At 35.7% G+C, this 15,842-nt stretch overlaps 1 protein-coding gene across 7 annotated transcripts in view; it reads right to left on the bottom strand.

Moving 5' to 3' along the window:
* Positions 1–9,604: 9,604 nt before the first annotated feature.
* Positions 9,605–15,842, bottom strand: part of CPEB2 (cytoplasmic polyadenylation element binding protein 2) — a 63,394-nt gene continuing 57,156 nt past the window's right edge. For all 7 annotated transcript variants that reach the window (XM_059923324.1, XM_059923327.1, XM_059923325.1 and 4 more), the window contains one exon: positions 9,605–13,023. In XM_059923324.1, coding sequence (XP_059779307.1) covers positions 12,796–13,023 — 228 coding nt within the window. In that variant the 3' untranslated portion in view covers positions 9,605–12,795. The remainder of the gene's footprint in view (positions 13,024–15,842) is intronic.

Here is a 15,842-nt window from a genome sequence, read left to right on the forward strand (position 1 = left end):
CTCCAGCTTTCTTTTAATTTCCATTTGCATGGAATATCTTATTCCAACCCAACACTTTCAGTCTGTATGTGTCCCTAGGTCTGAAGTGGGTCTCCTTTAGACAGCATATGTATGGGTCTTGTTTTTGTAGCCATTCAACCAGTCTATGTCTTTTGGTTGGAGCATTTAATCCATTTACACTTAAGGTCATTATTGATATGTATGTTCCTATTACCATTTTCTTAATTGTTTTGGGTTTGTTATTGTAGGTCTTTTCTTTCTCTTGTGTTTCCTGCCTAGAGAAGTTCCTTTAGCATTTGTTGTAAAGCTGGTTTGGTGATGCTGAATTCTCTTAACTTTTGCTTGTCTGTAAAGGTTTTAATTTCTCTGTTGAATCTGAATGAGATACTTGCTGGGTAGAGTAATGTTGCTTGTAGGTTTTTCCCTTTCATCATTTTAAATATATCATGCCACTCCTTTCTGGCTTGCAGAGTTTCTGCTGAAAAATCAGCTGTTAACCTTATGGGGATTCCCTTTTATATTATTTGTTGCTTTTCCCTTGTTGCTTTCAGTATTTTTTCTTTGTATTTAGCTTTTGATTGTTTGATTAATATGTGTCTCAGCATGTTTCTCTTTGGGTTATCCTGTATGCTACTCTCTGTGTTTCCTGGACTTGATTGACTATTTCCTTTCCCGTATTAGGGAAGTTTTTGACTATAATCTCTTCAAATATTTTCTCAGACCCTTTTTTTTTCTCTTCTTCTTCTGAGACCCCTATAATTCAAATGTTGGTGCATTTAATGTTGTCCCAGAGGTCTCTGAGATTGTCCTCAATTCTTTTCATTCTTTTTTATTTATTCTGCTCTGTGGTAGTTTTTCCCACTATTTTATCTTCCAGGTCACGTATCCATTCTTCTGCCTCAGTTATTCTGTTATTGATTCTTTCTAGATTATTTTTAATTTCTGTAATTGTGTTGTTCATCACTTTTTGTTTGCTCTTTTGTTCTTTTAGATTCTTGTTAAATGTTTCTTGTATTTTCTGCATTCTGTTTCCAAGATTTTGGATCATCTTTACTATCATTATTCTGAATTCTTTTTCAGGTAGGTTGCCTATTTCATCCTCATTTATTTGGTCTTGTAGGTTTTTACCTTGCTCTTTCATCTGTAACAAATTTTTTTGTTGTTTCATTTTTTTTTTTTTGATGGGTGGTGCTGTATTCCTGTTTTACTGATTGTTTTGCCTGAGATGTCCAGCACTGGAGTTTGCAGGCAGATGGATAGGCAATTGGTCTTGGTGCTGAGATGAGGACCTCTGGGGGCTCACTCTGTTTGATATTCCCTGTGGTCTCAGGTTCTCTGGTAGTCCAGGTGTTTGGACTCAGAGCTCCCACCACAGGAGATTGGGCCCTACCTCTGACCTGCAAACCAAGATCCCACAATCCGGTTGCTGGGGGATCCTCCCATCCCCTTAGGTGTCCGTGTTCCCCCACCCATGCCTGGTAGGTGCCCTCTGTCAGTTATTTTTAAAGCAACAAGGAAAATTAATTCTAATGTGACATTCTTGATGAACCTCATGTCATCAAAAAGTGCATGATAGAAATAATTACTTCTATATGGAAGGGAAATAATGTACTAAAGTGTTTCAGATGTGCAATAATAAAGTTTTTATAGGAATTTTAAAATAAAATTATTTTTCTAGGTAAGCTAAATATAGCTATAAAACTTAAACATGACTGAACAAATCTGACATTTGATTCTATGCAACTTTTAATAAAAAAAAGTTTTCTTTTTCTTTCACCACCAGCACTTGTTACACATCCTTATTACCTGTATTTATTCACTTAACAATTGTCTATCAAAATTTCTACTACGTGCCAGGCACTGTTGTAAATGTTGAGGCTCTGAGAGTGACCAAGGTAGACAAGAGTTCTGACTTCAGATGCATGGAAGCAATCAGATTAATACAAGAATTATGGATTTCAACTGGGTTATGAAGGAACTAGATAAGACCCTAAGATGAAGGTGGAGAGGATGGACCCACTTCAGAATGTGTGGGCACAGGATGCCTTATGGAAATTGAGGTTTGCACACTGAGAAGAGGTTAGGGGGAAGAGCATTGCAGGCAGAGGAAAGAAGTGATGTGACGGGCCTCAGGAGGGAAGAGCTTGACATTGTCTTGGGAAGCTCAGGGGCACCCAAACAAGACAACTGGACTGCACATGAAACAGCAGTGCTTTAATCATTATGTTCACGATAAAGCATCCAGCTATGCTTTAACCATGATGCAAGCCTAATCCTCTCATTATACCACGTTGTATCTATTTCAGGTTATGAAATGTCATGCTGGAGGGGAAATGATTGCACAATTTTCAGAAGACATCTGTCTTCTCCTGCCCTCTGGCATTGGAGCTCCTGGTTCAGGTCTTGCGGACTCCAGCTTGCTGACAGTGGATTGTGGCATATTTCAGCCTTCATAATCACATGAGCCAATTCCCATAATAAATCTCCTTTTATATCAATATATCTATACATATCCTATTGGTTCTGCCTCTGGAAAACTGACTACTACAGTTGTATTGTTAACAATACCTAATTCAATTGATGGCATTCCTTAGTTGGTGAGTACTCAGTTTAGAGGTAATTGAATGAGCAGATAGGTGAAAGATTCAACTTCACTGTTCAGTAGAAAATACTTTTCACATGTAACTGGAAGCATTATAAAATGTTCAAGGGTATATTTTCTAAAATCTCAGGTGCTTGATTGCTTCTGATTAAAATTTACTTAAAGTTCAAACCAGACAAACAGTTTTATATATTAATAGAAGTCTAACTTTAAGTTTCAATTATTGTTCAAGTTGTATCCATAGTTGTAAAGAATTATAATCTTTTGAATTGTAATGGAGCTTATTCACAGACACAGTCCCCATAACTTATCATATTACTATATATTGATATTAGTACCATATTCTTGCCATTTGGTGTATGATGCCCAGGTGCTAACATAATGCAGTTTCTTCTTCATCTTATACTAGCAGATGAAAGGGGGCCTGAAATAACCAAATAAGAGGGTAGAGCTAGGGTTAGAGCTCATGACTCTTAACTTCTCACACTAATATTTGCCTCCTTCCTCAAACCTGTTCTGATAATTTTCTGGAACACAGTCATGGACGTATATTTATTAAATGGTTGCTTTTCCAACAAATTGCAGTTGTCACTCTGGTGAGCACATCTCATGGTTCTGCTGGATCTAGTCAGTGTCCTGTATGCTGAGGTTACAGCCATTAGTGCCTCCCATGTGAGTTTCGCAGTAGCGATGTAGACAAGGCCATGATGCAGGTGCTAAGAGAATGCAAAGTAGTGAGGGCAAGAAGAGGAGAAATGGTATATCCCAGCTTGAGTGGGTGTGGGGTGGAGAGGAAGCTAATTGAAAGGAGGCTTCCCGGAGGAGTTGACGATGAAGCTGGGTCTTGAAAATCTTCATAATCTGGCACAGTTTGATCTCTGACCTCATTTTCTGTTCTGCCCAGCTTTGCAGTTTGCACCCTAGACATGCACACAGTAGGCTCCTTTAAGCTCTTTGCTCAGGCTTTTCCCTCTCCCTGAAATCCCCATCTCACCTCTTTTCTCATGGTTAAGTCACACATATTCTTCAAGCCTAATCTCAGTTTTTATATCTTCCAGGAGACATTCTTTAAATTATTAGATTGAGCGGTTTACCTTGCTCTGTGCTTTTGTGGCCCATTGTATATATCTCACCCTTGCTTTAATATGCTATTAAAATTATCCGTCTGGGGGTTTCCCTGGTGGCGCAGTGGTTGAGAATCTGCCTGCCAATGCAGGGGACACGGGTTCGAGCCCTGGTCTGGGAAGATCCCACATGCCGCGGAGCAACTAAGCCCGTGAGCCACAACTACTGAGCCTGCGCGTCTGGAGCCTCTGCTCTGCAACAAGAGAGGCCGCGATGAGGCCCGCGCACCGCGATGAAGAGTGGCCCCCGCTCGCCACAAGTAGAGAAAGCCCTCGCACAGAAACGAAGACCCAACACAGCCATAAATAAATAAATTAATTAATTAAATTAAAAAAAAAAATTATCCGTCTGTTCCTAGAATTGATCATAAACATCTTGTCTTATTTATCTTCATATCGCCCATTCTATCTATCTATCTATCTATCTATCTATCTATCATCTATCTAATCTTTATATTCACTACTAAATGCTTGATAAATATTTTTAAGTTGAACTGCAATATAAATTTATGCTAAAGCTCTCCTGAAAATACTGCAGACTTGATGAATGTTGCCTGGAGTGGACCTTAGCTCTAATCCAGAAGTGGTTGGAAAGACTTGCTTTATTAACCCCTGACTATAGTGTTCTGCACAGCTGTTGCTTACTGGAAACTGACAGCAATATGTAGGCATAACGGCTTTTGCTGACATAGCTATTGCTTCAAAGTGTTGTACGGTGTCACTGACATTCAAAGTGTTGAGTCCTTTCCTTCCATGCCTATGGGTGACACATTCTTTTCAGTTATACTGTTCTCTGTTGGGCTTCTGAAAGACCGATGAGACGGAAGTGTCCAGGTAGATTAAGGACCACTATAGCATCTGAAGCAATTAAATGACAAGCAGCTTCAGCAGCTATTCCTTTGTAAAGACAAGCCAAGCAGTAGTCAAGACTATGTGGTATTGATGTGAGGACAGACATATAGATCAATTGTTGAGGTATTGACGTGAGGACAGACATATAGGTCAATGGTTGAGAATGAGAATCCAGAAATAACCCCCCACTTACATGATCAATTTATTTTTGACAAAGATGCCAAGGTAATTCATTTGGAAAAAATAGTCTTTTCAACAAATAGTACTGGACTAACCAGATATCTGTATGAAATAAAAAAAGAGCCTTGAACTTTGCTTCACACCATAAATAAATATTAAATTAAATTGACCATAGACCTAAATGTAAGAGCTCAAACTATGAAACTCTAGAAGATAGAATAGGGTAAAATCTTTGTGACATTGGGTGACAGAAAGATTTCTTGAACAACACACCAAAACCAGAAACTTTAAGAGAAAAAAATGATAAAATAGATTTCATCAAGATTAAAAATTGTTGCTCTCTGAAAGACATAGTTAAGAACAGAAGAAGGCAAACCATAGACTGGGAGAAAATTTTTGCTAAACATATATTCAACAAAGGGTTTATATTCAGAATATAGGAAGAACACTCATGACTCAATTATAAGGCAATCCAGGTTTAAAAAAATACTAGACACAAGACTTGAACAGCAAATTCACAAAAGAAGATATCTTAATGGTTAATAAGCACATGAAAAGATGCTCAACATCACTAGTCATCAACAAAATTGCAAACTAAAACAATGAAGAAAAAGATACTACTTCACATTCACTAGGATGACTACAAAAAAAAAGATCAACACTAATACCAAAGGTTGGTGAGAATGTAGAGCAATTGGAACTCTCATACATTGCTAATGGAATGCAAAATATGGTATAGCCACTTGGAAAAGAATATGGCAACACCTTACAAAGTTACATATATTTATTATATGACTCAGCATTTCCACTTTTAGGTGTTTATCCAAGAGAAACAAAAACATATATTCACATAAAAATGTGTGACCATTCTAGCCAAAAACTGGAAGAAATCCAAATGTCCATCAACTGACGAGTAGGCAAACAAATTGTGTACCATAGAATACTAATCTGCAATAAAGAGAGGATGACATATTAGTACCTGCAACACAGGGATAAATCTCAGAAACATAACTAAGTGAAAAAGTCAAACACAAAATATTATGCATTGTGTGATTTCAATTATAAGAGAATCTAGCAAAACTATAGTCAGAGAAAGTAGAGCAGTGGTTGCTGGAGGCCAGAGGTATGACAGAGGGAGGAGAACAAGTATAATAGAAACAAGGAAGGAACCGTTCTGTATTTTGGTTGTCATGGTGACTATGATTGTATACAATTACCAAAATTCATCAAGCTGTATATTTAAAACTTGTGAATTTTATAAATAGCATTGTGAAAAAGAGAAAAAGAACAAAACAATACAAGCTAATGCTTGCTGGGAAAATTAACATTAAGTTGAGAAATAGCACATGAAAAGGAGAAAATCTAGGCAATGACATAAGAGAATGCAGCAGGATGATCCTGGTTGCTCTACCTTCCTGGGCTGCTTGCAAACCAGATCTGACAGAAGCATGGTTGTTGCATGATCCTGTGTCTGGAAAAGTTGGGAGAACATGTTTCTGAAAGGCCGTATGTAACGAATGGTTCGTCATCCAGTGGAGAGGGTTAAAAATATTAACATGGTCAAGATGAATACTACCAATTATTTACTTGTTTGGTGCATGCACTTTACCATGATTACTTAACAGGAGATGGCATTTAGCTGAATTACCTTGTACATAAATACATATTCCTTTAAAGAATGAGGTCAAAAAAAGACATACACGAGACCAATTCCTATTTGGTCTTTGGAGATGTGTTGTGTGTGAAATTTCTCAAGTTTACCAAAGCTAAATGAGTTTCTCAATACATTTATTGAATGACACATACTACTGGTTATATCAAATATTTCACATGATTGACAATAACAATAAAAGGCCTAAAGGAGATATTTTAATCCTTGAAAATTATGACTGTAGATAATTCTCTGTGGCAGATACCTTTGAATGGGCCAGATATGCTCCTTGATGCTGGTTACAAAATGATGAACAGACATGTTGCCCATGGTCTAGAATAGGAGTTAATGTACAAATATCTGAGTTCTTTTTTTCAACAATTTTCTATTTCTTTTTGAGAGTTTAAAAATTACTCATAGTGTGAATTGATGCTTAATATTTTCTATATGTACTTCACAGTCCACAAGGAGGTTTTTAAAAAATCCTATAGATCTGGGGTGCAGTTACCATGGAAACTCACTTTCTGATTTGGTTTTTGCATTTCTTCCTATGGTACTGTCACTCTTGTCCTACTAAAGCAAGCAGTGTTTTCTTGCCCATTTAAAAACAAACTTTTTAGTGAGGTATAAAACCTACAGAAAAATGCAAGAGTAATAATCATCAGCGTGATGAATTATTCACAAAACAAACAGCCTGGTTTGGGTGTGTGTGTTAGATACATGCATGGGGTGTGTCTGCAAACAAACCACACACAGTCATTTTAGGAAGTCAACAAGGTCTTAAGTTGAAAAAGAAAGAACAATGTAAGTGTGCTACTTAGCTGGAAGGAGGTAAATAACATGATACTGTAAAAGTGTTAACCTAGATGAATATTTAAAATGATAACAAAGGCCTTGTATGGAGTGGAGGAGGATAGATTATAGATGTTGATTAATTTATTGTAAATAATAAATTATTTTTCAAATTGTAATATGTAAGATGCATTGTTTTTAAAAGTCAAATGCATAAATTATGAAAAGAGTAAAATATTGCCCCACTACCTTTTCATCCCCAATTCTCCCTCCTGAGAGGCAAACACCTTTAACTCCCTTAATCACTCTTATCACTTAGGAAATTCCAAGAGTTTTAGTTCTGTGCCAGAAACCAGATGAAGTCCAGATATATATCTCTTATTATTTTTTTTTTCATGATATCACACATCTTCCTGTTTCCTGGATATTTTATTGTTATTCCCTTTTTGGTGGAATAGATCTTCAAGTAATTCTCTCAGAAACGATTTGTGCTAAATTTTGAGTTCTTTAAATTCTTTGCTCATGCAAAAATTCAAGTCAAATGCTAACTCCTATGTGAAATTCTTAATCAAGTAAAATCATTTTAAAGAAATGAAGTCATTTCAGCAGAAAGTCTTTCCCATCACAATTGATACACGTTTACTATATTTTATATTTTACAGTATATTACATTGAGTTTGAGTTAACCTGACTTTCCACCTACAAGGCTATGAAATGGCCTGGCAACCAAGGATCCTACATGGTTAGTGCCCAACCCTTAGTCGGTGTTCAAAGTTTATTCTTTTCTTAAATAACAGAAGGATAGGGGAGAACAGGAAGATAAATGACCTTTATGTCAGCAGCAGGTGAAAGAGTCAAGAGAATGGGAAATTCCTGCTAAGTCTTAAAGATAGGCCAGAATGCAGAGGAGGCTCTTTGTTTTCGTTATGGAAGGGGACTTGTTGGGCAAAGAGAAAATAAGATTCCAAATAGAAAAATGGCAGCATATGCCAAGATACAGACAAGTGAAGATGCACGATTTGCTTGGAGTGCATGGGTGACAGTGGCAGGATGTGAGGGGCTGTCAACATCAAGATTAGCCCATTTAAGGAGTTCCTGTGATGTCTTGTAGAATATGAGGAAATAGTAAGTTTTACCCTCTCTGGGATACCTATGTCCTCATAGGTAAAAGAAAAAATTGGTTATAATCAGTAATTTTTAAAATGTTCTCTAAAAAAGCAATGGGACCTTTCTTCCCCCGGTCCCATGCTAAACACCAATTTTTATGTGAATCTCCAACTTTGTTCAAGTTAAAGGTAGAGCTGTTCTAGCCATAATTAGGCTGAGGAACCTAGATCCCAGGCTACTTATTCTATACCTTTCCTTCCCTTTCTCCCTCTACAATGTGGCCACTGAAGAACTCACAGACTGCAGAAAATAAGCAGAAAAATTTTATGACAAGTGGTTCCCAACTAGATGGTACCTGAGAAAGCATCATGTTAACTGTGCATTTCGCAACATGGTAAACAGTTTTTAATTTTTTAAGTACAGCATCAATTCAGATATAGTAACACTAATTATCTGTGATGATTGTAACACCAAAATTTCTATGGTATGTATGTGGGGCTAAGGGTGAGATGGGGAGGAACACTGATGCAAAGGGTCTTTGAGGCCCAAATACTGAACTAGATGATCTCCAACGTTCCCTTGCAATCCTCACACTAAAATACATAGTGGCCTGGGCTTCTTTATAAAGCCATGTCACTCAGCTCTGTAAAAAATATTTTACTGGTGTCCATGGATATTTTGACAGATTTGGACTAAAGAATAAGATTCCACAACTATGCCAATAACTTAATAGTTTATTAGTCAGTCAACAATATTACAAATATTTAAAAATTACTTAATATAAATAGTTGGCAGCAAACTATTCCATTACAGAGTTAAATTACCAGTACAACAGACAGACTGGAGATTTAGACACCTGGAAGATAACAATAAAATAAACTAAAGTATTTTAACAAAAAAGTTTAAGCTGAAGGCGTTTATCTAGTGTCCATAAAAGCATGGGTTCTCTTTTTATTTAGAAAAAAATAAAAAACGGCTTTAACATCCCATTAGGAATATAAAATAAAATCAACTGAAAATATTAATTTGCATATCAAAGAACCATTTATAATTACAATCCAAACACTCCATAAACCACTTGTGCGATTCTATACAGAAACTGGGAATTAGAAACTAGTTGCTTTAATATTACAAAGATTTCAGCTCCAAAAATAATTCAACATAAAATAAACTTTAGCAATTAGTGTCATAAAATTATATATTTCCACATAAAAATACAAAATAATATTAATGACAAGAATATGAAAAATTATTCCAAGTATTTTACTACTATTAAAATAAAATAAAACCCAAAAAAACAAAATAGAAATATGCATGAAAAAAGTCTTTCCTTTTGTTAGCAAAACACTATCCAAAATAACTACAATCATTTACATCAGTACAAAGATTTCTGGATTTAAAAAATAGTTGCAATGACAAAAGGGGTATCTTTTCTGACAGTAAAAAATGACACTGTGGATAAAATCTGCAAAATATGCAATGAAAAAAATAAATTTGCATTAAAAAGGTTTACACTGTTATTTTTTTTATACAAACATTAGAAACAGTATTGCACATCACAACACAGAATCGAGGTTAGTCAGCCTTCCAAAATGTGTTATATTCAAGTTTTGTAGCATCTTTGAGGAGAGGCTCTGTGCAGCCAGATGCAACAGGGATAAAATATCAAGTGTTTTCCATACACAAATATATAAATGCTAAATGTTTCCTTCTTAACAAAAAGTGTGGATTTTTAAAGTTTTTTTTTTCCTCCACAGTCATACTTTTGGGCAGCAATAAGAACATTTAGGGAACACAAATGAAGAAGCTTTGAAAATACAAAAATACAATCAAAATTAAGAATTTTCTACAAAAATAGTAAAATAAATATGATCTGTAAATTAAAAAAAAATTCCAATACAGTGTTTAACAGTTAGAAAATAAGAATGTAGTAAATAAAAGGAAAAAAAAAAAAAAAGAAAAAACAGAGGTAGGGGGAAGGTGGGGAAGGAATAAAAATTAGACTAATAAGCTTTAATTGTAACAGAAATGAAGGTAAAACAAACCATACATTTCTGTCATTTTTACCCATGGCGAAAAGGGTGTTCTATTACATTTCCCTTCATTTCCAATATTTATTTCTGTTTAAGAAGGGAAAGTGATTTTCAACATCTCCAATTATTTTCATCATATAATTTATTTTAGTGTTCATTATTTAATACATGAAAAGGCTCTTCAATTTTAAACATTAAGCAGAAATTATGAAAATAAAGTTTAAAAATCTGCGAAATTAAATATCTAAATAATTAACATTGCAAAACTACTGATTTCTTTTCTAAATTCCAAAAATTGAGGTATAGCAAAGGAGATGTCATCAGTCAAAAAAAGTGTGCCATAAAATAGCTGACTGTTGGAAAAATCTCTCACAGAGATATAAAAATAGTGCATAACAAATGTCAAATGGATCAAGGTTGGCAGGGTTAAGGTTAGAAAAGAATACTCCAAAAATCTGGAGGATCATGGTTAAGTAACAAATAGGGAACATTGACAAATAAATTAGTAAAAAGCTCTTCTGAAAACAGCATCAACTTTAAACATTAAAAACTTGAACCACAACCACAATAAAACAGCAGAGTTAGACATGAACCACATATTTTTACAGTACAAAAAAGCACACCATAGACAACCAGTATTAAGATCAACACTTTGCTCACGTGAAGGATTGTCCCAAGGGGCTGCAATACGGCAACACCCTTGTAATTTTCTCTCTTTAGAGTCAAGAATCTTATTTCAGCATTTAAAAAAAACATCTACCATTGCTGGGTGCTTTGCTTAGATTGCAGAGTAACTCTTACATTAAAATATAGGGGCTAGTTGCATTAAAAATGCTCTAAAGAGAAAAAATATCACTAATGATATTCTAATAGTGTTCAGTACCAAAAGAAACTCATTAACTATTGCATGTTTCCATGCCACTTTCTCAAAAAAACTGCAAGCAAAGTCATTACCAAAATTCCTTCATCAAAATTTTTTTTAAAAAAAGCAATTCTTAACCATTAAGAACAACAATTTCCATGCAACAGTGACCCCAGTTTAGACAGAAGACCTCAATATACATAGGTCAAACATGTACGCAAGTTTAAGCCAGATTTCACCATTATCTTTAAGGTAAAACTGAATTTTATGCAACTAGCCGTCTGTATATTTCCCCATCTCCATTTTGACTTTACTTAGGTTTACTAAAGTTTTGCATTCTTTGATAAAGTTCCTTTGTTTAAATATGGGCTTCCTGTGGGTCTTACATTTGGTGACCAGTTAGCAGTGTGCTGGCCATCTTTGGTTTATAAAGGATGTCTTAACCATGAACTATCAAAGGGGCTAAAATCAACTTTCTTTAAAATTCTAGTAATTTTCTTTTACTCAGTCTTTTATCTATACTATATCACTGCACATGAATTAGAACCGCACATCACAAAATTGCACAGGGATTACAAATATTACATCCAGTCTGCATAAAATCAAAGTCCACTACCGACCAGATCACAAAATGGCTGCACTCTCTAATCTAAATCTAATTTGCATATTGTACACATGTAGGACATTTTTAACTTGAAGTCACAATAATGCATGCAAGTTTGCTTTTTTTAAACAAATTTTATAATTTGTTCATGCTACCTAGATTCAAGAGAGCTTTTTTGAACATTTGCAATACCTCACCTCTTGTTAGTTAATAATTCTAGTGCATGCATATGGTGTATACAGGTAAGTAAACATGCATTTTTTTTCACATTCTAAAACTATGGCAGTTTAGGCCATATTGTGCTGCCTGCATTTCATCTGCAATGCAGTGTGTCTCTAACGTTTTCAATCCCGTATTAATAGGTGGCATTTACACATAACACCTATATAGCAGCAAAGCTAATACAGCTTGTGATTAAAAATGTTTAAAAATAGCTAATAAATCAGATTATCTTGAGGTATTATTTCTTGCAAGTCAAAATGGAGAGCAAAAAAATCAACCCTAATTTTTAGTTTATGTATACACTGAAAATAGCAACAATAAAAATAAGCATTTGTAGCAGACATATTCCATCTTCACTATTATTTTGCTACCTTTGGTAAATTACTGGGGCAGATCTTGAAGTTAAAAACCCACGTTTAGAAATAAGTGCACGCTTCACCCACTATATAGCAGCAGACTGTTTGCCCCTACGCAAAACATTCTCATATCTAATTTTAACTTTACATATAAAAATAACTTGGAGAAAATACAAAAAAACATTTTATTTTAACATGAAAATATCACAAAAATTAGTAAGCCTGAGATGTAGGGTTTTGGTGAAAAACAAGAGGCTTTAGTGTTTTGGCTGCTGATAAAGATGCATGTATTGATAGCTGGGGTGAAAGCAGAAGAATGCACTTATTTCTTCTGCATGTCAGTATCTTCAGACACAGTAAGCCACATGCACCCTTTCTTTCCTTGTTAAACAGAGGCAGGTTTGCTATTCTTAGTTCCAGCGGAAGTGGATCTGACGTGGGCGATCAGCACCTTCCTTTACCAATGGCTTATGGAACTCACGTCCTGCACGAGAGTGGATATTTGCCCAACAAAACTCACAGTAATACTGCAGGCAAGTGACATTGGCACAAAAAAAGGGAGCAAATTTTCCACCACAGCGTGCGCCCTGGCATTCATCACACATCTGGTCATCTAGCACATATGGCTTTACCTCCACCTAGAAAAAGAGAGAAAACATATCTCATTAAGTCTGCTTCAAAAGTCACTTTAGCAATGCTTTAAAAGGTTCATACAATGTTCTAGAGAAAAGGACCAACATTCAGTGCTGAGATAGCAGGCATCTTCCCCGGGCAATAGCTTCACCATATAGTAGGTTAAAAAAAATTAAATCATTTTGTTCTTGCACTAATCTTTTTTTATGTTTCTTGTTCATAATTGACCATGTGATTAAATGAGCTCTTAGTTTGGTAATTTTATTGTATTTTGATATGTTTTCTTCTGAGAACTATAAACTGAATAGTATTTAAATAACTCTCTTTTCCAAAGACAAAAAATAATTTAAAAAAACTATAGAATCCTAACTGATTCGCAAAACATTCCACCCTCATCTTTCTTAAAGTAACATCTTTAAAACACCTGTGTGTTAATATTTTCAGAGATGGGGGTGACTGTGAGTGAAAAACAGAAGGGTATGGAAGACAAATAGTATTTACACCTTTGTTTTCTCATTCCAGTGCCACTTGTGAGATGGCATAACCCAGCAGCCACTGATCATGGCAACACGTCTCTACTATAGGTAAGAGCGATACCCTGCTTGTAAATAACTGGTACAGACAAACCAGAACTGTGGATAATCTTGTTAAGGGTATGTCTAGGCTTCTGTGAATTTATAAGATATGAAGTCAAAGTCCCACTGTGAAAGCCTGACTCAGTAGAAGACCTCAGACTTAGGTCAGCTCTGAATACTAAACTTTTTAACCTCAGTTTCTGTATCTGTGAGATGAGAAAGGCAATAGAGCCTGCTTTATAGAGCTGTAAGGATTAGATTATGCAAGTAAAAGCACAGAAGATGGTGTGGCACATGGTAAATACTCTGTATATTAGCGTTAGCTACTATTAGCGGCAACAGCCTTGCTTCCTGGCTTGTAATAACTTTATGAATGAAAGGTTACTGCTTTTGTCTGACTGAATAGCGCCAGGCAGCCTAAGATCTCTGCCTTTCCTCAGGAGAGGAGAGAAAATTGAGCGTTTAAAGGGCTTGGTTTGCCCAAGGTAAAAAATAATGACCCAACAATTTCTATTTTGAATGTATTCTACTGAAATACTTGCATGTGTGCAAAAAATGAATATATAAGGGTATTTTTCTTCAGCATTATTTTGAACAAGAACAATAACAGCAAACTAGAAACAACCTAGTTGATTGATGAAAAGAACTGTAAAACAAACATTTGATAGGAGGGTAATGAAATTACATTTTTGTTTGCATTTGTATTTCATGGTTAGGGTTAGGATAAACATATTTTATATATATTGGACATTTTATTGTTCTAAATTGTATCTTTTGCATATTTTTAAATTCTAGATATTATTTTATGAAGCTAATCTACTTAACTCAAAAGCAAAACTTCAAAGATGAGAAACTGGATTTCAAACTTATGATTTTAGAATACAGTCAAAACCTATTTGCAATTAATAATAATCTCTAACAGCTCTTGAATGTGTGAAAGCGAGTTTCATTGATTCTTCACTATTCTTATTTTCCATTATTTTCCCTTTTTCACTTCAGAGGAGCTATCTGTGATACACAATCACCTGGATTCATAACTAATAAAATGATTAATAATTAATTAGCCAACTTGAAGTATATCACAATTCACTTCAGTAACTACCAGAAGTCACAGTGAATTATACTACTCATGGAATAACATTTAAAATTTAAAATGATTTACACATTTGTGGTGATTGTTCTTCATGGCTATCAGGGAGATGAAAGTAAACTTCAAAGTGTTCATGAGCCTAAAAGGTGAGTTGAATAAACAATTTTAATTCCCTCCAAATAAGTATCCTGTGTATCTTTGGATTATCAGCGATAAATTTAAATTTAATCTGTTTTTATGGTTTAATAACTATATTCTTATTAGAGAGATGAAAGGTATAAAGATTAAGGGTTTGATTTTTTTGTATAAGCAAAACTAACGACTAGTAAAGTATTTAAGGCTCAAATTCTTTCAAATAAAGTTCAAAGCATACCTTAGTAGCACATATCTTAAAAAAATAAACTTTTCTCTCAGGTAGTTCAATGCCTTTTTAAGAAGGCAAGTGTTTCTCAATTCACTTGCTTTGTATCAGGGTTTCTCTTTAAGAATCAATACTTTGCCCCAAATAATTGGTTCTCCACTATCATTTTGGAAATAAAGAGGTATGAAGCATGACACTGCAATAATCTTTTCCCTCTGCTTCTGCATATTAAACAACTATAATTATATAATATGTAAATAACTTCCTCTGTGACCCTATCACCTCTCTGCAAAAGTAGGGGGTTAGACTAGATCAGTGGTCTGAAGCAGAGGTCCCCAAACCCCGGTCCGTGGCCCAGTACCAGTCCATGGCCTGTTAGGAACCAGGCCGCACAGCAGGAGGTGAGCGGCGGGCAGGCGGGCGAGCAAGCAAGCGAGCAAGAGCGAGCGAAGCTTCACCTGCTGCTCTCCAGCTCGCATTACCACCTGAACCATCCCCTCCATCGCTCACACTGCCGCCTAAAGCATGCCCCCCGCCCCCCCCATGCCCGTCCGTGGAAAAACTGTCTTCCACGAAACCGGTTCCTGGTGTCAAAAAGGTTGGGGACCGCGGTCTAAAGCATGGCTGGACATCAGAATCACCCTGGGGGCCTTACGAACTACTGCTGCCCATGCTGCATCCCAGACCAACTACAGCAGAATCTCTGGGGGTGGGACCCAGATGTCAAGGTTTCCCTAAGTTCTCAGGTAACTTTAACGTGCAGTGGAGGTTGAAAACTACTGGATGAGAGGAACTCTA

Source organism: Balaenoptera ricei, chromosome 5 (genome assembly GCF_028023285.1).
Source record: "Balaenoptera ricei isolate mBalRic1 chromosome 5, mBalRic1.hap2, whole genome shotgun sequence".
In the NCBI taxonomy this organism is placed as follows: domain Eukaryota; kingdom Metazoa; phylum Chordata; class Mammalia; order Artiodactyla; family Balaenopteridae; genus Balaenoptera; species Balaenoptera ricei.